The sequence below is a fragment of the Heloderma suspectum genome, chromosome 10 (genome assembly GCF_057233095.1).
Source record: "Heloderma suspectum isolate Gila_16-S chromosome 10, 16-S_ref, whole genome shotgun sequence".
Taxonomy (NCBI): Eukaryota; Metazoa; Chordata; class Lepidosauria; order Squamata; family Helodermatidae; genus Heloderma; species Heloderma suspectum.
The window spans coordinates 43012736-43037189 of record NC_139467.1 but is presented as its reverse complement, the minus strand read 5'-3'; the positions used below and the strand labels follow the sequence as shown (position 1 = coordinate 43037189).

At 48.7% G+C, this 24454-nt stretch overlaps 1 protein-coding gene across 1 annotated transcript in view; it reads right to left on the bottom strand.

Moving 5' to 3' along the window:
- The window catches only part of LOC146338181 (uncharacterized), a 34700-nt gene extending 14318 nt beyond the window's left edge, over positions 1–20382 (bottom strand). Inside the window, exons 1-3 of the mRNA XM_084816069.1 lie at positions 20276–20382; positions 16836–17090; positions 5649–5762 (exon numbers count right to left, since the gene is read on the bottom strand). Coding sequence (XP_084672195.1) covers positions 5684–5762; positions 16836–17090; positions 20276–20325 — 384 coding nt within the window. The 5' untranslated portion in view covers positions 20326–20382 and the 3' untranslated portion in view covers positions 5649–5683. The remainder of the gene's footprint in view (positions 1–5648; positions 5763–16835; positions 17091–20275) is intronic.
- Positions 20383–24454: the final 4072 nt, after the last annotated feature.

Genomic DNA, 24454 nt, shown 5'->3' with positions numbered 1-24454 from the left:
TTTTTGGGGAGTCGGACTTAACTGAATAGTTGATCAGTGATACGGGTTGTAAATCTTGCATAACAATTTTTTTTTAAGCCAGATTTTCTGGGGTTTGAAAACAGACAAAGGAAGGACAGGGAAAGCACAGGACAACAATGTCATCATGTAGATGCCCTGTAAGAAAAATTATCAAAATGTGGCATTTCCACAGGAAATGCCTAGGGTGGAACTGCCTTTAGGCTTTAGAAAAAGATGCAACGAATTCATGAAGGAGGAAGAGGAGGGGGAGAAGGGAGGGGAGAGGGAGGAGTGCAGCAATGCCTGCTACCCATGACAGCCCTAGGTACAGAGGACATCTACCTCTGATCGCCAGAAGCGAGGGACAAAAGGCAGGGGAGGCCCATCTCTGTCATGCGCTGTTTGGGGGCTTCCTCGGGGATGATAATCTGAGTGGAAGCAGAAAGTTAAATTGGGGTGGGCAGCAGTGGAGGCTGGTGGCTCTGATGTCAGTGGACCGGTGAATCTGCTCTGGGTTTCAGGCAGAACCAGTCAGAACTCTAAAGGAGCTTCACACCTTGGAGAGCTCCTTTAGAGTTCTGACTGGTTCTGACTGAAACCGGAGCAGATTCACTGGTCCACTGACATCAGAGCCACTAGCCTCCAGGCTTGCTTTGGTTTTTACTAGAACCCAGAGATCCATCAAGCAGAGCCTGGTACAAAAGACACACATGCTTAGAATTAAAGAACTCTAAGCCCAGGAATTTGTTCTGAGCACCAGAACGCAATGGAGCTCAGAGACCTCCTTCTACACAGAAACCCTCACCTGATTACACCACACTTTCTTCATTTCAGCAGTGTAATTTAGGGAGGCATGCAGAAGTAAGTCCTTTCATTGCTGCTGTTACTAAATGATTCAGAATCAGAAATCCTTGCTCATCTACTGCAAATCACCCAGAGAACTCTTCAGTAGATCCAGATCTCCCTTTTGCCCATCCCAGATCCAGATGGACCTTTGATCCAGGAAAGCTACGCTTATGTTTGCTTATGGTTTGTTATAAAGATTTATAAGCGTTAGTCACAGAGCAAACATGCCGTGGAGTAACCATCTTGTGGGCTGCAGTCTGCCTGCCAAAATGGGAGCTGGCTCGGCTGCTATGTTCTGGCCCAGGTCGCTCCCCTCGGCTGGGCCCGTGCATCGCAGCAAGGGCACCTGTTCCCTTGCCTGCCCTTTCCCTCCCTCCCTTAACCGACTCTCAGCAGGTGCAGCCGCAGTGGAGAAATGATCAAACATAGCGACGGTGGCACAAGTGTAAAATAACAGTGTTGGAAGAGGGGGGTGGGGTGAGGGAGGCATGGCTGAGCATAATGAAGCCATTCATAGGCTGCGCCAGCAAGCACGCAGGCTCTAACAGCTGCTGGTGCATGGCACATGGCATGGCAATGACCTGCGAGGGACTCCCTGGATTGCCCCAGGCAGGGGAACACAAGAGCAGTGAGACTGGTGACGGTTAATTTGAACTGGGGCTCACCAGGCCTTAGCCCCCAAACTGATATATTCTATATCAGAGTTCAGCCATGGATCACAATCACATCAAGCAATTTTAAAAGAAAGGGGGTACTTTTGAGCATGCAAAAGAGATCCGCTCTCTCTCAGCACTTTACCACCTCCACAGGATAGGCTGTGGTTATACCAGTGGTGCGGGAAAGGCACTCAGCACATGCTCAGAGTCACATCCTTTCCCCCATATATTTCAAAGCTAAAATGGATTTAATGTTTTTAAAAATAGACTTCATATTGATTGCTGTGCTACATTATATTTGTTGTTAATCCACTTTGTCTTTAATATGCTATTTTTGTAAATTATTATATTGCATTTTCATTACTATAAGCTGCTCTGTATATTCTCAGATACATATATATTAAATCATGAACCGGGGTAGGCAATGTTCTGACTACAACTCCCATAATCCCTGACCATCGGCCATACTGGCTTGGACTTTTGGGAGTTGGAGTCCCAAACATCTGGAGGGCACAACAATGCCTAATTCTATAACAAAGAAACAAGTAATAAAATCTGATTCAATTTAAGCCTTTGCAGCTATGATAACTGTAATAATACAGAGCATTTTATCTACAGTAGTTCTCATTATTTCTGACTATATGTATTGTTTTCGTTTTGCAGTTACTATATTTGTTGGAATAATGAACAACTGGAAATGCTGGAAGAGCTACCATAGTGACTTAGCATTTAAAACAGCTTCCCTCAACCTGGCACCTCCAGATGTGTCAGACTACAAGTCCCATCATCCACAGCCATAATGGCCTTTCGAGCATTATAGTGCATTATAGGGGTTATAGTACAACACATCTGGAGGGCGCTGAGTTGGTAAAGGCTGATTTGAAGAGTCATTTTGAGGGATCAAGGGGCTTTCAGGTACATTTGTTCCATAGTCCTTACAACCACCCTGTAAAGTACAACAGAACATCAGAGGAACCAAAGAGGTTCATCCATCTAGTCCAGCAGTCTGTTCCCAACAATGGCACCTGGATGCCTCTGGGAAACTAACAAGAGGGCATGCAGGCACCTAAAGGTAGTTTTACCTTGCTCTGGTCTCATTCTGCTGTACAGGGTGATGGCGGGATTGGCCTGATCAACTGAGAAGCTCATCCAACGCCTCTGAAAAGCCACTGTGGATACACCCTAAGAATCCATGCTACACTACTAAATCACACCAAAGATTAAGGAACATTTGGTGTGCATAATCTGTAGGCAAAGGTATAAGACTGGAGGATTTGGCTTAAGAGCAGTGGATGTTGAAGGCTAAGAGGAAAGAACCTCTTTAAAAGGAGGCCATTTCTTTAAAAAAAATTGCCTGGTCCACTGAGAGATGGACTCACAGGGAAGGAGTTCACATGTGGCAGAGCATAATTTTGGGCTGGATATCAGGAAAGGTTTTTGCATTACGAATGTCTGGCTTGTGGAGCAAGTAGGCTTGTATTCCCTGAAGGATTCAGGAAGAGACTAACCCTGCAAACACAAGAATGCACCCTTGTATTCTGCACGATTTCACCTTAGATGACTCTCATCACCAGATTCTATTCAATCTTCCCGTCAGTGCTCAAATTATAGTGGAAAAGGCAGAGGAACCTTTAAGGAAATGCGCAAACCCCATCCACTGACCAAATCATGCTCTCCCCAGTACTTCTTTAAAAAGTAGTGAGAGTCCCATCACAAAGCATAAGGGGGAGCAGCCCCTCCTATCATTTGAGTACTGCTTCCCAGTGTCCCATAACCATGCTCTGAAACAATGGGGGAGGGGCTCTGAAACAATGGGGGAGGGGCTCCTCCTGCTCTCACAAGGATAAGAGAGAACTATAGTGTCATTACATGAGCATTAAGGGGTAACTAGCTGATCCATCTTAACTGGTCTCAGACCTTGGGTACGTGCTCTGAATAAGCATCTCTGAGGGGCTATATAAGTTTGGGGAAACCAGACATTGTAGTGGACTGGGCAAGATTCCCTTTGAACTCGCTTCCACTGTGACATCACACCTAAGGCCCTCACTTTGTTCCATGTCTTCCCTTCCTCCCCTTTGCCCTGGCAGGTTCACTAACTTTACAAATGCCAAGTGACAACACAACTCCAACTTCCTGTGGGTAAGAGGCATCTCTGCAGAGTTTCCTGTGGGAGAGGCCCTTTTCCGTTACATCCTCAGGGGTTGTGGTTGCCTGCTTCAGGCAAGGTGGGTTCCGGAGTTACATAAACAGAATCCTGACACATTGCTGCCTCGGGCTGCGTGCTTACAAATCACCTACCTGGGGATAAAATGTGAGAAAGTCTGTGATAGTATGTGTGTGCAATGTGAAGTAAGACCATTATAAATCAGAGCACCTCTGAGTATATCCAGAGTAAATTTGCTGGCTGGGTCTGATAGGAGTTGTAGTTCAAAACATCTGGGGGGCACCAGATTGGGGAAGCATAGGGCATAATTTGAGCTCCAGAACATCTTTCTTTTGAAATTACCTGTTCTGAAGGGAGCAGCATGGGTTGAAGAAACTGTATGTTGGAAGCACTGACATATTTGGACAGAATATAGAACCTAAAAAGAGCCCTGAAGCTGGGTCAGACCAAAGGTCCATCTAGTCCCTCATCTTGGCCAACCAGATGCCCACATGAGAAGCCCACAAGTAGGGCATGAAGGCAAGAGTCCTCTTCCAATATTGCCCCCTAGAAACTGGCATTCAGTGGTATACTGCCTCTAAACATGGAGGTTTCAGAAACCATTAGGACTATCCATTAGGATTTTCAGAAACCATTAGTAGCTGGTGACAGCTTCATCACACATCCATTTGTCTAATGCCCTTTTAAAAACCATATATGCTAGTCGCTGTCACCACAGCTTCTGGCAGCAAATTCCATAGTTCAACTATGCACTGTGTGAAGAAGTACTTCCTTTTGCCTGTCCTGAATCTCCCACCATTCAGATTTATTTGATGACTCTGGGTCCCAGTATTAAGGAAGCAATTCTGTGGCCCCTAGACATTGTCTGAGGGGCCACAGGATATTGGGGATTCCTCCCTCCAAGGTCAGAGACAGCACTCCAACCTTGGAAGGGGGAGTTGGAGATCTGACCTCTCTCCCCTGTCCCCTCAGAGCCGGCACAGAAAGAACGGTGCAAGCTGTCCTCCAAGTTCAGAAAATCGACCTCGGGGAGGGGGAAAAGTGGACAGGGAGGGGAGGGGAGGAAACTGGGGAGGCCAGGATATGAGTTATCCTGAGCCTCTGCCAACCTCCTTCCCTCCGCCTCTGAAGCACTGGCACTAGAAAAGTTTGCCTAGTGAACTATGCAGGGTTGGAGGACAGGGAGGTGAAGATTGCCTCCACTGCTCCTCCTGCCCTGCAGTGGATGCTCAGAAGCCTCCTTGTTTGGGGACTGCTGATCATCGCGGGAGCAATCGATAGGATTCCACTCTAAGAGAGAAAATCTTCTCTCAATCCACTTTCTCCATATCATGTATGGTGAGAGTACACCTTTGTTGGCAATCGTAGGACTCTGGAGAAAGTAAGATGCAAAGGGTTATGGGACACAATTGCAACATTCTGTGCAGTTTGGGAGGAAAGCAGAGGAACCCTTATCATTTCCACAAGGAACTGCTACACGTGAACCACACAAAAGGGAACTAGCTAGTGCAGAAGTTATTTTAATTCCAGTGGACTCAATACTTTTTAAGTCTTGCATTAAAATTATCAGAAGCAAACACAATCATTTTTCATTCCTAAAAGGCTCTCTTTCTAAATTGTTTCACTATCTTTGATTTTTTAAAATTTGCTCATGTGGGTGTTTTTCTTGTTGCTGATTTAATTGTGGTTTTATAGCTTATGTCTGTTAGCTGACTTGTGAATTCCTGTAATTGAAGCAAAATATGAATGTGATATGAGAGAGAGAGAGAGAGAGGATAGATCTGTAGCCACAAATATTCATACATGAAGTCCGTTTGCATCCGCAGAGAAGACAGCAAGTAGCAAACTGGCCAGTGGGTGAAGGGTGGTTCTTCACCCTTCTGGCCTCCTAGTTCTCACACGCAATTCACACCAGAGATTCCTCTGGCACCAGCTGTTCCCTGGGGCAGTTATAATTGACCGCTGAACCCTTTTCTACTTACCAAAGGCGCTGAGTGCATGGCTCTTGGGGCAGAATTCAGAAGTTCACCTTCAGGAAGCGGCCTGGTCTCTTGCCCAGGTAATAATAGTTCAGGTACTGCCAGCGGTTTTTCCATCTGCAAAAGAAAGATCTTTTCTCAGGCTAGGTTGCCAAATGACCAGAATAAAAGCAATAGGTCTGCACATACTTATCTGCTGTTAAAATCCCAGGAGCAGGGTCCAGTAAAAAAAAACTGACAACCCTACCCCAGCCTGTATAATGTGTGGCCTACTGAGGTGAAAGCAACCCATCAGCCATGTAGAGCCCCACCAGGGGCTCAGTACACTATCTGCCTTTGTTGGCCGGGATGCCACAAACTGAGGGACATTTCCTGAGCGAAGGCAACAAGCCACACTATATGGCTGGTGGGCTGTATTTGTTTTGCTGGGTCAGAGGTTGGGAAGGTCTGAGTTCTGATTGGTTCTGGCTGAAACCGGAGTGGATTCACCGCCCCACTGACATCAGAGCTGTCAGCTTCCACTGGCTTGAATTATAGGGGGAAAGTGCAGGGTGGGGTTAATTAAGTAGGGCGGTGGGCTCTCCCACACTGGAGGCGTTCAAGACGAGGCTGGACAGCCACCTGTCAGGGGTGCTCTGACTTGGATTCCTGCACTGAGCAGGGGGTTGGACTCGATGGCCTTGTAGCCCCTTCCAACCCTACTATTCTATGATAAGTCAATAAGCCCCCCTTTCCCCCAGTTTTAGACAAATCAGCCCCCCCACTCTAAAACAGTAGCTAAGGGGGCTGTCAGAAAAGATAAGGGAGGTCCCACCTGCCCATGTCATTGGACCTCTGGTCCGAATCCAACCACTCCTCTCTTTTTCCTGCCTCCTTAAACTGAGCCAGGCCAGGCTTCACATCTAGAACCAGTTTTACCTTCAGACAGTGTTTCCATAGCCACTCAGATATACTCTGTACTGCATGTTTAACAACTACTTCTAAGAGGGAACATCAGCGGCAGCAGCTTCTCTCACTCCAGGTAACAACAAGCAGCACTTGCCAAAACTCCCTCTTCTGCCTTAGTGCCCCTTGCGCTCCCCACACCCCCGGTTCCACCCAATCCCCTGGTCAGCAATACGTTTTAGGGGAAACCTGCTTTCAGGAGCGCTGGCGGGCCAGGCCTTCATCCCCAAAGGACCTCCACAAACCAGGGTTTTGCATTGCCAATGGAGGGAGGGAGCCAGAGTGGCCAGGTGTCCTCTTCTACAGAGGACAGTCCTCTGTTTGACAGGTTGCCGGAGGACTGTCCTGTCTTTGAAGGGCTCTCCTGCCCAATTCCGATTTAAAGATGAAGAACCATCCGAACTGTTGCCCATCACCAGTGAGCACCTGGACAGAAGACTGAACAGGCAGGCACACAGCTCACCTGGTCACAGTCTTCCCCACTAAGGCGAGAATGACTGTATTTCTATTTACATTATAATTTGTACTTCTAAATTTGCATCTATGTGTAAATTAGCATATGCAAAATGTATGCAAATAGATGTCCTCTTTTTTGATGATATGTTTCCTTTTTTCTTGGCAATTCAGAAGTGGCTACCCTACTCAGGCGTTTGGATTTGTCCCTGGGGCCTGATTCCAACCATACTGTGTGTGCTTGACACCTGTGGCTTGGTGAAGATTGCTAACACTTGATTTAAAGACAGGCTGCCACAGAGAGGTACCAGGGAGGGTAGATCCATGGTGGGTGGAGTCAGGGCAAATCCTGGCAGAGCCAAATTAGCAGGTGGAGCCAGGATGGGAGTAGTAGCCACATTCAGTAGCTTTTCGGCCCCCAGTGCTGCCTATCCAGCCAGTGTTGTGGCTGTGTGGTATATCCTTCCAATCAGCCAGGAAGCTCACTAGGTGACCCTGAGCCAGACTTAGCCTAAGCTACCTCACAGGGTTATCGTGAGGATAAAAGGAAGGGAAGAGCCATGTGCCTTGTCTTGAGCTCCTTGAAGGAAAAGTGGGATATAAATGTAATAATAATAATAATAATAATAATATACAAGTTTGGACCAGTCAAGGAAATGCTGACTGTTGTCTGCCTGAGGCTCAGCTGTTGCTTGTACCCTCTGGATTATTGTTTTCCTTAAAATGGTTCCTAAAGCTACTCACTTTGGGCTTGCCTGTTCCTGTTGTCTGTTTCTGACCCAAGAAATATAATAAGGATGAGGTAAGGCAATTTAACCAAAATTAGAGGGCAGGAAGGATTCAGCATGTGTGCTGAGTGTGGTTAAAACACCCGGAAAGTCCTGATTTGGGGCCAGGGTCTTGTCTACATGGATTTCGATACTTTCCACTTACGGGAGTCTGCCATCAGGTGAATCAAACCGGTCCCAGGCACAGCTTGGCTGTGAACACCAGACAGTTGAGTATGTTTGGCAAAGTAAAACTGCACTGCAGAACTGAACAGAAAGTGTTATAATAATGCAGTCCAAGTCATCTGTGAGGGAGGGAGATGGTGGCAAGGAATGGGGGGTCTAGTTCTGGGAGGAGGAAAGAGGGGGGAAATAGCCCTGAATTATTCTGTTGAGGAACAAAGCTGAACCTGGGATGGCACCCCAGCTGCCCAGCTACATTTATTTCCCACCTGTCCTTTTGAGGCTCTTTTGATTTTTTTCAAGTCAGTGGTGCACCTGAGTAATGTAAACATTTCAGTGAAGAATAAGAAACCACTTATTATAGAGAAAATGACTCGTAATATAGGTTACAGAGTTCAGTCCTCAGCTACAAATAGAACAGATTATGCAAATTCAAGAGAAGACCCAAGAGACCAACAAAGCCCACAAAATAGTGAGAATGAGGCTGCCCTTGACTGGCTGTGGCTGAACATCCAGAACTGGAAACAACCGCAAAAGCCTCTTCCTGTAGTTTGTTGACCCCAATGAGCATTTATAGGGTTTTCATCTCAGGCTTGCTTGGGTCGCGGCAAGGGTTGCAATTGTCCCCATTAAGTTGTCGGTTCTTATAGAACTTCTTCTCCAAGTACATGGAGGAAATGTTTGTTTAAAGATTACTTGTGTGAGTGAACCGCCTCTTACATCCAAAATGGGCTTTGGACTGGGCCACAACCTCCCACTCCTCACAGAACTGCAGCATCAAATGGTGTTTCCATGCATCAGGCTTCCCCAACCTGGTGCCCCTCAGATGTGTTGGGCTACAACTCCCACCACCCAGAGTCAGCATGGGCTTTTTGGTTGTGGATTATGGGAGTTGCAGTCCAACACATCTGGAGGGTGCCAAGTTGGAGAAGGCTGGCATATATGAGCCATCACTCATCAGGACGGATGGGACTATTCTGGGTTTTGTTTTGTTCCATTTAATCTTGAGTATGTCCATGAGCATGTCTGCAGAGCTTGCTGAGAACTGAGCACCCACCCCTGTTGAACCCCCTTGGCTCCCCTCAACTGAAATTTGAAACTGTGCCCCTGAAATGGAGAGCAGGGGCCTTTCAACGAATAGGTTTAGGACCAAGATGAATTATCAAAGTGTTCACCCAACGAAAAATTAAGAGTGCTTCTTCCTTGCTGCATGATGGGCTTTCCCCCCACAACGGGAGCTGAAGGCAGTTTAACGATTTTGGTTGCATAACAGGAGAAAGCTTGGAGGTTGTTAAGTATTTATAGGAGGCATCAGGAGCTGGCTTAGCGAAGCTCCCTCCCTGTTTATGAGTCTCCCCCTCACGTCCATCTGCTGCTCTCCTTGAGCCACGCCTGGTGCTGTAATCGGTAAAGAGCCATCTGCTCTTGCAGGCGATCTGTTTGCTTTTGTGCTGTTTTGGAGTGGAAATGGCTGTGGCTGCTCGCTGCTGCTGCTACTCCTGCTCTCTTCCCAGGCTGGAGAGCCCAGCGTGCTGCCTTGTGACACGGTGGCCTAACGGGCGCCACAGCGCAGCACCATGCGGCATGCAGCGTTTGATGGAGGAAAGCAGGTGCACACAAGCATGGTGTCAAGGGATCAAGCTGGAAACACACTGGCTAGTTTTGTTGTGGACTAGTGGCATGTGCTGCCAAGCAACTTCAGAATTTTAGCTTCCAAATACATATTTCCCCATTACCTGCAAAGCGCATTCTCACCTTTAGGTATCAGAGAGAGTGCACCTAGAAATGCAGAGTGTTAATGTGACAAAGAGGTATCTGAAAATGCATGCTTCATCCAGGAACACTCAGGACTAAACAACATCATATGTTTAAATATGTAGTAGGCAGCTTAGCCTCTCTTTTTTACTTACAAGTAAGTGTTGGGTCCAATCCAGATCGGGACCACTGCATGCGGGTAGATGAGGTTTAAACCAATGAATATGGACTTGAGCACGCTCTGGGAGAGAGCGCAGGACAGGAAGGCATGGCGTGCTATGGTCCATGGGGTCACGAAGAGTCGGACACGACTGAATGACTGAACAACCTCCCGAGCTACTTGTTTTCCAAACTTCGCCCTCCACCCTTATGCTAGGCTAAAAATAGGGAAAAAAATGTTCAATCATCAGAGAGCTTCAGTTACCCCTTTGTCACATCCACACTTTGCATTTCTAGGTGCACACTTTAAAAAGAGACCCCTGTGATTCTGTATCTGATATCTAAACCTGCAACTGTGCTGAGGCTCTCTCCTGAGTGTATATTTCCTAACGGGCAAAACAGCTGTCCACAGCTGCTCCCCACCGATCATAGTACGCAATCCACGTGGCACTGTGTGGCACCGGCAGAAGAAGGTTCCACCATGAGGTGAGAAAAGGCAGATGCCTTTGGGCAGTGTTAATGGCAGAAGCGCTGGAGACAGCAGCTCCGAACCTCACGGTCCACAGTCTCCTGGAAAGTTCTTACCTGATTATAGGTATTGATTTGACTACTGGCCAGCTGAGACCTTCCAAGCTTGGTGCACTTGTGGAATGCCGGAAGGTGGGCTCTGGAGGTGGGGAAAAAGCTTTGCCTTTCAGCTCTGGCCGTGCTATCTGGTCGCACGCACCCCCCCCCCCCAGCCCTGTTGCTGTTTCAAAGGGCAGGTGGCTGTTCCTGCCTCTGCTTTGATCCGCTCCCTTCTAACCTGGAGGGCCAGCTGTCTTCCTCCTTCATAAAGCTGCTGTCAGTCTTCCTACTAGCCCAGACTTGGGGGCCTCTCCCTTAAGAAAGAGAAAATTCTCCAATTAATGTTATTTTGCCTGACTCCACACGCTACGGCTGCATCTGTCTGAGAGGAAGGGCACCCTGCTTCCCAAGGAATTGGCACTAAGTTCAGTGGGGGCTGGTGGCTCCGATGTCAGTGGGTTGGTGAATCCCCTCCGAGTTTCAGTCAGAACCAGTCAGAACTCTAAGCCACCAGCCTCCACTGCACTTAGTACTGGTGTTTGCCTGCTGTGGGACTTACGTGGCATATTCATGAGGTCTATCGACAGTTGTTAGCCATGATATTAAACTGAGCCTCCATATGCAGAAGCACTCTGTCTCTGAGAACTAGATGCCACAATCACCAGCAGGGGAAAGCCATCACTTTCTTCCAGGAGGTCGTTTGGCTGTCCATGGTTGAAAACAGGAGGCTGATCTGGATGGACCGCTGTGGGCTGAAGCCCTCTCCTTGCGTTCTCTGGAAATCTTTGTGTGTGTGTGGTACATCTGGAAAAATCTAGATGGCAACCCCTGCCCGATACCTCCACCGTGGGGCCAGAGCCAGGTCAAGACATTTTGCTGCCTGAAGCAAAGGAAAAGATGGTGCTCTCTCCCGTTTCATGTACAGGAGCTGTCTAGACCTCCAGCTGAATCTAACTTCAAGGCTGGTGACAGGACAGCGTCCTCTACCACACCTGAGGGCAACAGGGCAGGTTATGTGACACACACAGCTTTGTCCTCAGACATTTCCCTGCTGCCCCCAGCATCTGGGGCCTGAGGCAGCTGCCTCAGTCTACCTAATGGTAGAGCCAGCCCTACGTGGGGCACTATCCAGTGGGATATTATCCTGGACAAGGCTTCTTGAAATTAATGCGAGCCGCACAAGAGATGCTCCTTAGTGGCAGGGCGTGCACAGAAGAACATCCTGGCGGGTCGTGTCCCAAGGGCCCGACCTGCCCGTCTCTCCACCTGCTGCCCTTTACGGTGCCCCAAATCCGCCTCCCCTGGCCTCCCAGTGGGCCACCAGAATCTCCGAGGAGGCAATGCAGCGATGGGGGCCACCAGGGTCTCCAGCAGCCTCTCTTCGCCATCTTCCTCTCCACCCCCTTCCACTCCTCCTCCAGCCCCATGCTCTTGCTAGGCCTGGCAGCTCCTCAAGACTCCATGAAAGGAAGGGACAGATGGAGAAAGAGGAGCAGAGAGGCTCATCTGGGACCAGAAAACATGAAAACAGCAGCAGGAAGAGGCTGAGGCTCCTGTTACTGGCGGGCGGTGGGGGGTAGACACGAGGGAGAAGAAGCAGAGACAAGGAGAACACCTAAAATGAGAGAACAAGAAGAGGGAAATGGCAGCACTGGTGGTGAGGACTGACACGCAGTGCAAGAAAGGGCAGGAAAGCACTAGATTAAGCAAGGGAGAGGCAGGGAATCGAGAGGGAACTCAGCTGGCTTTATTTATGCTTCCCCTCCTGCCCACCCGCCCGCCCGCCAGCCAACCATCAGTCAGGCCTGCCACCTGTTTGTGTCTTTATAATTAGCTCATTTTCCTTTTGGCCGGCCGTCTAATTCTGGCAAGGGGCTCAGGAAAGACAAAATAAACCCCAATACACCCCAGCCTCGCTTGGCTCCTCTAATGAACAGTACCTTCAACCTCTCCTGTCCTGAGCAAAAAAGCTGGGGTGGGGTAGGAGGGAGGAGAAGCAGGGTGCAGGTGGGGGAAGAGCCCCCCCCCACAACACACACACACACACACACACACACACTTTTGAAGACAAAGTCCAAATTAATTTCTGTGCATCCCAATTAGGTCTATCAACTGGTTTTCATTGATTAACCATCAGCCTTTTCATTGAATGGTCAATTAAATGTAAGGTCAATTTACACATGATCAACCCCTCAGTACAGGCATATTTCCTGAGATATAGAAAGCACGTCACATTTAATAAAGTTACTGCTCATTGTTTTAGAAGGAGAGGCCATCTTTAACATTTTCTTTTTCCTGTTCCAGTAACATCACAGACCCCAAATATCCCGGAAAATGAACAAAGGTACCTGTAACTCTCAGTCCCATCTATTAAAATTGCTCCTCACCTGCCCTATACCCTGCGATCAATGGGTTCTGGCTTTCATTGCTTAATCTGCCAATTAAACCAATTAAAGATTGCAGTCCTGATTCTGAATAATTGTCTTGCTTTTCTGGCCTCCCGCCACAACATTGTTAATCCATTAAATTTGAGGGCTGCCTGGCCCCTCTCAGGTCTCTCATCACGATGGATAGCATCACCACGGTAATCTATATGACCATACCAAGTTGCCTTATACAAATTCCTAGAAGAGTAACCGTGCTTGTCCACTACAGCAAAAACAACAAAGAACCTTGTGGCACCTTAAAGATGAACAAATTTATCCACGAGGGCTTATGGTGGTGGGCAGAGCCAAAGACACCAATGGGCAGGACCAGGGCCAAGAGCGAGTGGTCTTTTTTTCTCATGGAGCTTTTCTACATGGGGCTGTTAATCCGCTGTATCTACTTCCAGTTTTGTCACAGAATTGAGGTCCGAGCATTACACGAAGAGTGTTTCCTTTCCTGCTTTTCTGCTACATAACCTCTAGGTGGCACTGTGATATAGCAGAACAGTGCAAATACACAAGTGAAAAAAGAGCTTTCTTTCGCTTTCACAATTAAATACCGTATTTTCCCTGCTCTGAAAAAACTCACCGAACATGCTGGTTAGACACAGAAGTGAAACTGGATAGTCCCAACATTGTCTAAAGGACCTGTAAATAACCATGAGTAGGGAATGATGAGTGCATGATAAATGCCTTGCGTGGAAAAGCCCTTTCTCTTTCTGTCACCTATTTCTCTCTTTTTGCAACCTTCAGTGGGCTGCCAGGGAAGAGACTGGTTGATCTTTTGCAGAGGTCTGAACTGATTCCATGCAGAGGTCTTTTATCTATTTATGTATTATATTTTTTAATCTGCCCAGTAACAGACATTGTTCAGGCCAATTACAAAAAGCTAAAAGAACAAAATGCAATACAGAACAACAAACAGCTCAGGAATAAATATAAAGTATATTTTTAAAAAGCCACACAATCTGAAAACTACACTCGAAAATGTCTCGGAGAAAATGAAGGTCTTTGGCACCAAAAAGTTTGCAATGGAGGCACCACATTTGGCTGAGGGCTGGATGCGGCCCTGGGAGCTGCAGGTTGCTCACCCTTGGCTTATGCCATAATAATTGGGTTAGTCTTTAAGGTGCCACAAGGTTCTTGGTTGTTTTTGCTGCCTGATACAGAGTCAACCATCGGCCCAACTAGCCCAGAATCGTCTGCTTCAAAATTCCCCAACCTGGCACCTCCCACATGCATTGAACTACAACTACAACTCCCATCAGCAAAGCCAATGGTGAGGAATGATGGGACGGGAGTTGCAACCCAGCAACATCTGGAGGGCTACATCTCCCCCATCCCTGGACTATGGTTTCTGACGGCTGGGGTGGCAGCACGTGCGGGACAATGGGAAGGAGGGCGAAGGAGGTGCGGCAGATATCTGGAGGGAGAAGTGGTCTGGGCCTTGCATGGCCTGGCAACCGCCTCTCAGGAAGCACAGCCTCCTCCGAAATTAACTCATGAGGTGACCCAGGAGCTCTTCAGCCTATTCTATTCAGACACGTCCAGACAGCGTTTCTTTAGGGCCTAGAATGAGGATCCTCATGCTGCCTTCCCCCAGAGTAGGGGCGAGGCGTTTCAGGGTGGGAGGTCATTGCTGGCTCCAGGTTTTTGAGGGCCCGTGGTCCCTTCCTGGGACCCTTCCCTCTGTGAGTCCACCTTCCCACCATCAATGCTGCAGCTCCGTTCATAGCCCCTGCAGGCCTGGAACAGAAGCTTTCTAGTCTGAGAGCACGCGCGGGAGAGAGCGCATTCTGAATGGGGAAAAGGCGACAGGATTCAGAGCATACAGCCACTAGTGTGACGGCTGTCCTCCAGTATTGGAGGCAATATACCCCTAAACACCAGTTGCTTGGGAACACTGCTGCGGGCTCCCGATATGCAGCAGGTTGGGCACTGAGGGCCCAGAGTGTTGGGCTCGGTGAGCCTTTGCTCGGACCCTCAGCACTCTTCGCGTGGTCTTCCTTTTTTCCTCCCCCGGCCCCCGAACCCTTCCCGTTTGCTCTATGGTGCTGATGGCCTCAGGCCCTGGGCGGAGTGGGGTGCGCAGGGAGGGAGGGGAGGGTTTCTGAGAGTGGGAAACGGTGCTGGCTCCAGGTTTTTGAGGGCCCCTGGGCAAGACCCCCCGGCCCCCTCCCTGAGTGAGTCCGCCTTTCCACCAGCACTGTCACCAGCTGCTCCACCGTTGCCTGGCCGGAGCGAGAGGCTGGGGAACAAGCGGGCTGCCCTGGGGAAGAGGAGGGGCAAGTCCAGCGGGCTCTTGTCGGCGGGCCCCTGCTGGGGCTGGGCCCTTGGCCAGTGCCCGGCTAGGCTGACCCTTGATGCAGGCCCTGGTGGGACAACCTCCTTGTATAGTGCGGGGGAGGAGACGTTCTTTACCTCATGGCACCCCCACCCTTGACGCCAACCCTGGAGAAGAACCTCCTGCCAAAACACAGTCAAGAACTGGGCGGACTGGGTGTCTCCCTACCAGTGGACTACTACTGATCCCCATTCGACTTTTGAGAGTCTCTGCTGCCTTTTCTTCTATATATCTATACCCAGAGCACTCTTATTCCCATTTTACAGAAGGGGAGCCAAGGCAGAGGGAAGTGGCCATTTCATACCTGTGCTCATGATCTGGCCCTCTTAACTCTTGAGCCTATAAAGATAATTGACTGAGTGAACTAAGACCTTGGATTTAACTAAGTGGCCTTTTGGCATGCCATGTGTTTGCTTGTAAAATTATAAATCTCTTGACCGTTGATATACCAATATGAAATTTGGTACCCACAATTACAACACAATTCTACATTTTACGTTCAGATGCCTTGGCTTCTGCAGTCATTTTGAAACGGGCTGTGGGGGGGAGGAGCCGGAAAATACAGAATACGACACAATGTGATAATTCCTTTGAACACTGAGGCATCACTGTGAAAGTCAGTGCACCGTCACCCTTTCAAGTAGAAATCTCAGCACAGCCGCTGCGCCTGCTCTCAAGGGGGCCAGGGAACATATAAAGCATATTGCAGTGTGCTATCTCCTTTGATCACTGACGGTGCTTTACTACTATTTCTGTTTGCTGGTGAACACAGATGTCTGGGACTGGCTACTACAGGTGGCCTTCAGTCCCTTCTCTCAGGAGGAGTAGAGGTGCATCAACTCCGCCAATCTGGAGGCAACAGGATCAGTCCAGCTGAAGACGAAACTTCTCCCAGGTAACCATCCTGGCAGAATATTAAAAGGCAAGCTTTGCACCGGCCAACGATGCACAAGATAGGAGCATGACATCACCAGAGCAAGCACTCATTGGCTGAAGGACCATGGAAGGCAGGATGCGGTAACCCAGCAACTGCTGAGCACTAATTCACACTTGGGGAGGTGCGGGGGGGGGGGGCGAGCAGGCGGGCCTGCAGACAGCATCACAGGCGAGAGAGGGCTGGGCTGGGCTGGGCTGGGCTGATGATGCAATGGAGCAATCTCCTAGCCTGCCACAAAACTGCCCTTTCAGCCCACTTGCTAAATGCTCCTCTACAGAGGTTGTCGTTCAGATCTCTCTCTCTATGTTGGAGTGAGAGCCACAATACTACACGTGATCTGAAGGGGACTCTTTCGATAGCTGCCTGGATAGCTTTTTGCACCGGTGTAATAGCCACACAGCACGTGCCTTCTGAGTGGGTAGCGCTAGGAGTCCTCTGTCTGGGAGCACCCGAAGAGTCATTGTAAGAAGCAGACAAATCGGAAGTCAAGTTGTGACCACCAAAGCCATCCTGGAAGGGGAGAAGACTCACGTGTAACTGGGAGGCGAAGGAATAAGCAGTATGGACATGTTTCTACCCAAGTGCCCAGTGGTCTTCTGGCCCACCACCCCACCCAGTGGTGGTCTTGAGTTCACAGCTCCCGTCCTTACTCACATGAGATTGTGCCTGTATTGGCCTGAACTGGGCCAGTGAACAGACTCCACTTCTGACACGCCGGTGCTGCCAGGGAGGATCAAAAGCCGCCTTGTGGGGGTGTGCCATGCACTGCCAGCTGGGTAGCGCCTCTGGGGGCTGACCCAGTAATCCTGCAGGCCCCGGCGGCTGGAGTAGGAGGCGGGGTGCAGACTGACCAGCCTCTTCCATGGCATCTCCTCTATGACCCGACGAGGAGAAGGGGTCCGTGGCCTCCTGCGGTAGAGGGGGGAGATTCATCCAAGGGCAAATGACTGGCCATAAGGAGACACTCTGCACATGCAAGGAAGCGATCGCAGTTGAAGCCATGATGTGTGCTGCACCAGCAATGCCCATACCACCCCAAGAACAGATCGAGTACATGCACATGACCGTGCGAGGGGGTGGCAATGGAGAAATCCGGTACCTGTAGCCGGTGCTGGCAGCAGGCTTTGAAGGGCCCTTGGGCAAGACCCCCTCAGTGGGCCCCCTCCCCCGGTGAGTCTAGGCTGTCACGGCCATTGTCAACAGCTGCTCTTGCTCCTTTCTCATCACTGCTCCCACTTGCTTGCTTGACAGGCAGCGAAGTGAGGAAGTTGGCCGTGGCATCTACTGCTCCTCTGTCTCACCACCACCATTGTCTGAGGCAGGCGAACAAGCAAGTTGCAATGGTGAAGAACAAGCAGGTTGCACCTCCAGGGGGCTCTTGTCAGTGGGCCCCTCCTGGGTTGTGGGCTCTCAGCCGGTATCCAACCGTGCCTACCCTTGACCCTGCCCTGCTTATAGCTACAGGGCAGATTCATTGCTAGAAGCAGACAGATAGACAGAGATATACATTGTGCTGCCTCATTGTTTGTACTGAGCTATAAGCAGCTGAGTAGACTGCAGTGTGCGTCCTAGCAGGATTAGGACCGGTTTGGGTGGAGCAGCAGTGCAGGTCTGGAGGCTGAGGTGGGACATCTGTCCCAGTTTGGGTGATCCAAAAAGAGGAAATGCATCACCAAAAAAAGCACAAAAGAGGATGGCGATTTGCATTTGCTAATACATAGAAATACAGCACATCTCACCACAGTATGGAAGACTGTGACCAGGTGACTTGTGTGCCTTCCTGTTCCATTTGCTGTTCGGGTGCTAACTGTGGATGGGTAACAGGTCTTATAGTTCTTTACCTTTAAACGAATTCGACAGGACAAGGAATTTCCACTTCCAGGAAATGCTCATGCTAGAACCACTGGGGATGGTTATCCTGCAATTTAGGATGTGGGGAGAGGAAAGGCCTTCAAGGGAGCTTTCAACAATGCCTTCTATACATGCATCTGCTATTTATTTATTACATTTCTATACCACCCAATAGCTGAAGCTCTCTGGGCAGTTCACAACAATTAAAACCATAAAATACAACACAATAAAATATAAAAGTTTAAAACTTCAGTATAAAATAAAAACCAAAATAAAATCTAGCATCAGTTCAAATATTTAAAATATGGTAACAGGTTTAAAACAACAAACTGAAACACCCTGGCAGTGCTGGAGCAGACAAAGTAAAATGAAAGGCAAGGGTGTTTCTGAGTATGTACAGATGGCCTGCTCCTATGAGTAAGTAACTGCAGCCAACCTCATATTTGATGAGGGGAAAAGCCTTGACCTCCAGGCAGTCTGACACACCTTTTGTTCCGTAATTTTAGAAATTAAGCCCCTGAAACAGCCCTAGTCGTATGCATGTCCAGTCAGGACCGAGTCCCACTGAGTTCAATGGCACTTACTGCCACATATATAGGATTGCAGAATCAAAATCTTGGTGCCTGGTTAGGGCCAAGTGATGGAGTTTTGGGTGTCAAGTGAAGGAGCCCACAGCTTGTCCTGTGGCAGAGCTATGGGGCAGGGCACATTGCCGCTTTTATTTGTTTTTATTATTTAAAAACATTTAAGCTGCTTTTGGGGTGGAAAGGACCCTAAAGCAGCTTGCAACAAAAACAAAAAATACAGGTCTAAAACAAGAGCGGTAATGAAAATGAAACAGCACAGCAAGAAAACAAAGCAACTTCAAAAAAACACCACACCATCAGCCACAGGGGGAAGGAGTAATCTAATCTGGGAGAACAGTTTGTCTGAAGGGCTATTGGAATAAGATGTTCTTCACCTGCCTTTTGAAGGTTAACAGGGAAGGGGCCAGATGGGCCTCCAAAAGAGGGCAGCCCCAGAGCTCAGGTGCTGCAACCAAAAAGGCCCTGCCCCATGTACTTCAGCTTGGGGTAGGATGTAGAGCGGGGCTTCATCTGAAGATCCTGATGGATGGGTAGGATCATGTGGGAGCTGACGATCACTTAGGTTCCTGGGCCTCAAGCCAGGTAGGGCTTTCAGCAAGCCCTTTGAATTGGGCTGAGAAGCAAACTGGGAGGAGGCAGTGGGGATCAAATAATATCAGAGCAGGGTGGCTAGGAAGACAGTCCTCTATTTGAAGGGATGCCAGAGGACCTATTTGAAGGCAACTGCTATTTGAAGGCCTGTCCATTCCAATTCTGGTTTAAAGATCAAGAACAATCAAACTTGTTGCCCATCACCAGTTAGCACCTGAACAGCAAACAGAATAGGCAGGCAGGCAAGTCACACAGGTCTTCTGCACTATGAGGAGAGATACTGTACTTCATTTTCAAATGTAATAATAATGTCTAAATTTGCATATATACATGTAAATTTTATGCGAAGTGCCACTCACTTTTGTCCTCTTTTTTTGGTGATGCGTTTCCTCTTTTTTGGCAATTGATAACTGCCCAACCTATATCAGAGCCCCCTTCCCTGCATCACCAACTTGCTGCAGCATTCTGCGCCAGCTGCTGTTTCTGAACACTCTTCAAAGGCACTCTTCCCATGGAGACTTTGCTACAGTCTAAGATAGATATGACCAAGGCATGTGTGACAGTGGCTAGATCTGCCCTCTCTAGGAAGAGCTGCTGTTAGCCCACTAGACTCAGCTGTGCAAAAGCTCTCTTGGCCATGCACAGCTGCAACCTGAGCATCCAGGAGCAAAGCCAGGTCCCGGAGCAGTCAAACCTGATTCTTCCAAGGGAGTGCCACCCCGTCCCAAACAGGCAGATATCCAATACTGGACTGGGCTTCCTACACAGCAAACCACTTATGTCTTGTATTTGGTCTTAGTTTATTGACCCATAGGTTGAATTGGGTTCAGAGGTGGAGCCCAGTATAAATGTGGTCTATTTATTTCAGGTTTGCAGTCAATTAAAAAGAGAGAGAGAGGCTTAGGAGAAAGAAATGGGCTTGCCGCTGGCTACTCTGGCAACTGGCCCCAAGGCAAAAAACAAACCAACCAGGCAGGTGTGTCTGTGTGTGTGTGTTTCTGGTTAGTTGGCAATTTTACTGCCACCCGCCCTCTGCCCCAATGAAAGTACAGTGAGGGTACCTACCGAGAGAGGATATAATTCACCACAAAGAGGGCTGTTTCAGGAAACATCATTTTCCTCCTTATCTGCCTGCAGTTTTTGAGATGCTGTCGAGCTTCCTGTCCTTCAGTCACTCCCAGGTTTAGGCTTCAGCTCTATCTTTAAAAGTACTGGACGTGACTTCAGGAATAGCTGCTGCCTCTGGGGTCTGGCCTCATGTGTTCTGAAAAACTATATTCCCTCAGGCCAGCCTGGCATACAGGAGAGAGGAATCCATGCAGGCCAGCAGCTGAGCTCCAAGGATGGTAGAGACCAGAGAAGTGTGTGTGTGCTGAGTTCCTTTGGAAGGAGATCACCGGAGGCTCCTTGACATTTTGTAATAGTTGAGTTTATTTACAGATGTGCAGGTTGAGCTTCGTTGGAGGCACAGGGTTGATTCCAGACATAAGGCTTTATGTCGCCATCACTCTACCTCATTCATGTAGGGTTATGGGGGGTCCAGATGTCACCATCTTCCACTCATAACCCTCCTGTATTTTCCCACTGCTTCGTCCCTCTTTTTTTCCTTAACACAGAAAAACAGTTAAGGAGAAAGGGACAGAACAGCTGCGCAAGGCCTTATCTTTGCTAGCGCTAAGAGCCTCGCATCTGGAAGCAACCACAGCTTAGCGCTCCAACAGGCAGCCAAAGCCGCTGCTCCCACATCAGATTGCAAGGGAGAGGCAGGCGGCACCTCAGAGTGTGTTATCTATGTCTGTGTGACTCAGCTTCCTGATTGAAAACTGCTGCTAACCCTCCTTTGTCAAGTGCAGGTGTGTTGCTGGACAGAGGGCTCCTAGCGCTAAGGACCAGAAGGCCTCGTGCAGCTCTTCTGTCTTTTTTCTTGACAGACTTTTTTTGGTAAGAAAAAAGATGGAAGAAATGGTGGGTCAGCACAGGAGGGTTATAAATAGAAAACGTTGTTCTCTGGACCACCTCAGTCACAGAATAGTAGGGTTGGAAGGGACTGTAAAATTCTGTGAACAAGGTGGAGCAATTGCACATTAACAGTCTCATCTGGAAGCACTCCAAGACTCTGGCCAGGTATTAAGGCCAATGCACAGTGATCTCCCTATTCACGGACCCAAAACGTTGGAGATGGCTTTTGCCGCAATAGGCAAGGCGACATCAGAAGAACTTAAGCTACATCAAGACATAAGGTGCTTCCAGATGAAGCTTTTATGGCACCGTTATCCCTGCCTTGTTCACCAAATTTTACAGGGGATCCAGACAATGACGTCTCCCATCCGTTGCCCTCCTGTGCTTTCCCACTGTTGCTTCTGTCTTTTTTTCTTACTGTGGAAAATCCGTTAAGTAAAGAAAGATGGAATATCTGCACAACGCCTTCTGATTGTTTGTGCCTTGACCTCTCGGTCTGGAAGCACCCTTAGTGCCGTGGCTCCAAAAATGTATTTCAGTAGCTGCCACGAGGCCCTGCAAACAAAGTCTCCTGTGTGAAAGAGCTAGCCGTAACCCTGCTGATTTACATTACCACTGAAACCTCTATGTATTATTGTTATTGTTGTTGTAGTGGTATCCCAGCTTTCCTTCAAGGAGCTCAAGGGTGACATACATTCTCCCACTCCCATTCTGTCCACACAATGACCCTGTGAGGTAGGTTAGGCTGAGAGAGAGTGTCTGGCCAAGATTTGAACCTGGGTCTGGGGATTGGAACCTGGGTCTCTCCAGGCCTGGTCCAACAGTCCAACCATGATGCTGCACTGGCTCTGTATGTATCTCTTGTGCGCCTCACCACGGCTAGCCCTCCCCTCAACCAGATTCTGCCTCTGTGAACCAGGAAGTTTCCAGTTCAGATCTCACAGCCATGAATTCACTGGGTGGCCCTGGACAAACCTTAATTTCTCAGTCTCAGCCCCCCATCAGCAATGACCTACCTTACAAGGGTATTGTAAGGATGACTGGGAAAATATATGCCAAGTGCTTTGAAGTCTCGAAACGTGCTGTAGGATGACTTTATAATCCCAAGCCTTATTATTTTGCTCCCCAAATGGCTGTGTGGCATGACCCGGGAGGCATGCGCCTGCATTCCTGACAAGGTCGCTGAAGATTGCGGAGCGGCTCATCTCTTGTATCACATGGAGCTCCCTCCCGTGATGCCCCTGAAACACTGGTGGCTTGCTGGTGCCCTGCAGTTCAGAAAACGGATCCCCCCCCCCCGCGCCCCCGACAACTCCAACTTCCCCACAGCACCCGGAGCAGGGAGAGCAAAGCTGTGCTGAAGTTTCTTCCTGCAGCCGCCTTGCTCCAGGACAGGGGAAGTGGCTCTGCCCCTGCTCGGATCCAGGAACAGGTGCAGGATTAGCAGTAACTGGCTGCAGTTTGAGCTCCATCACCTCTCCGCTGATTACCTGCAGCAAACTCACACCTGCCATTCAGCCACTAATCCGCGGGATTAGAGAGACCCAGCAGATGGCTCACAGCCAGAGAGAGCCCATTTTCTCCTCCACCAGTGCCCTCTTTGCGGGCAGCCCCACTGCGGCCCATCTCTCTTTATGCTTCAGGAAAGCCCACTGCTTCTGAATGGCCCCTGTCCGAAGCCTCCCCTTCATCACGGCTTATATCTTGCTCTCCGTCCTCCTACGGAGCATCTCTGGTGAGCCAGGGTGGCGCAGTGGTTAGAGTGTTGGACTGGGACTCGAAAGACCCGGGTTCTCGTCCCCACTCTGCTCTGAAGCTCACAGGGTGACTTTGGGCCTGTCACTGTCTCAGAGCTTAACCTACCTCACAGGGTTGTTGTGAGGATAAAATGGAGAGGAGGAAGGGGATCATGTCTGCTGCCTTGGGCTCCTTGGAGGAAAAGCAGGATATAAATGTAACAAATCTGTACAATAATAATGTTTTTGAGCAGGTGTGATGCATTCTCTGCTCCTCCTGCTGCTGCTGCCAGCCCATCTCAGCTGCAGAACTGGAATGCAAATTTGCGAAGGAGCGGTCATTCTCAGTCTTATCCTAGGAACCCTGACTGCAACATCTAGGCCCAAAAGCACGTTTCCATTTTAAAAATGTTATTTATCAGTGCCTTCGTGGAATGTGTCTCCTGCTTTTCATTGTGAGCTGCTCCAATGTGGCCACAGCAATTATGCAAACGGATAAAATACAGTACCAAGAACAAGAATAAAATGCAAAGAGAAGAGCAGCAAAACCAGCAGATAAAAATAGGTGCTAAACCCCATTTAAAAGATTCTTAGAGAGCAATCCTATGGCCACTAGACACTGTCTAGAGGGCCATAGGTTCCTGGAAATCCGACCTCCCCCCTCGTCCGCGATGCCTCGGAGGCCGCGCAGAGAAGCCCTGTCCTCCGTGCTCAGACGACGAGCATGGAGCAGCTGAAAAGGGGCTGGGCTGGGGGTGTTCTGGGGCGGGGAGAGCGGAGCGGCGCTTATGACACATCCTACGTGTCGTACGGCAGCTTCCTCTCCTGGTCAGCCTCCCCACTGCTAGACAGCCGAAAACAGCTGTCTAGCGAAAAAGAGCAAGGCAGGAGAGACGCAGAGGGAACGATCCCCTCCGTGCTTCTCCTGCCTTGCTTTGGATAGGTGGTCGCCTCCAAAGTCGGAGACAGCCGCCTATCTACTTAAGATTGTGCCCTTAAATACCACTAAAAGCAAATACTGTTTTTATTATTGAGATAGAGAAGATACAAAAAATGTGAGGCATGACATACAATTAGAAATGTAAGAACATTTAATATTAGAATATTAATTTTATTAATATCATGAAAGACAATAGACTTAAGTTACACATGGGTAGATTTCTGTTGGATGTTAGGCGAAACCTCTTAATGGTAAGAAGAGTTTGAGAAAGGAACTAATTACGTTTAACTTTTTTCATTTATTAAAAGAGTTCTACACTGCCTTTCAAGACATAAAAGCCCTCACAACGTAGTGTACAATTTTCAAATAAAACATAATAATATATAAATTCTTTGATAATTAAAAATACATACACCTCTTAAAATGAACAATGCAAATCAATTCCTGGAGCAGTAATGAATAAAACACAGACTGATCTTTTTTAAAGTGGGGGGAGGCGGTGCATTCCACAAATCTGTGGTCACCACTATGAAAGCCCTACCCTGGTACCTGTCAATCTAGCATCTTTCAATGGCAGGCCAGAGAGCAGGGTCTCTGGCACTGATCTCA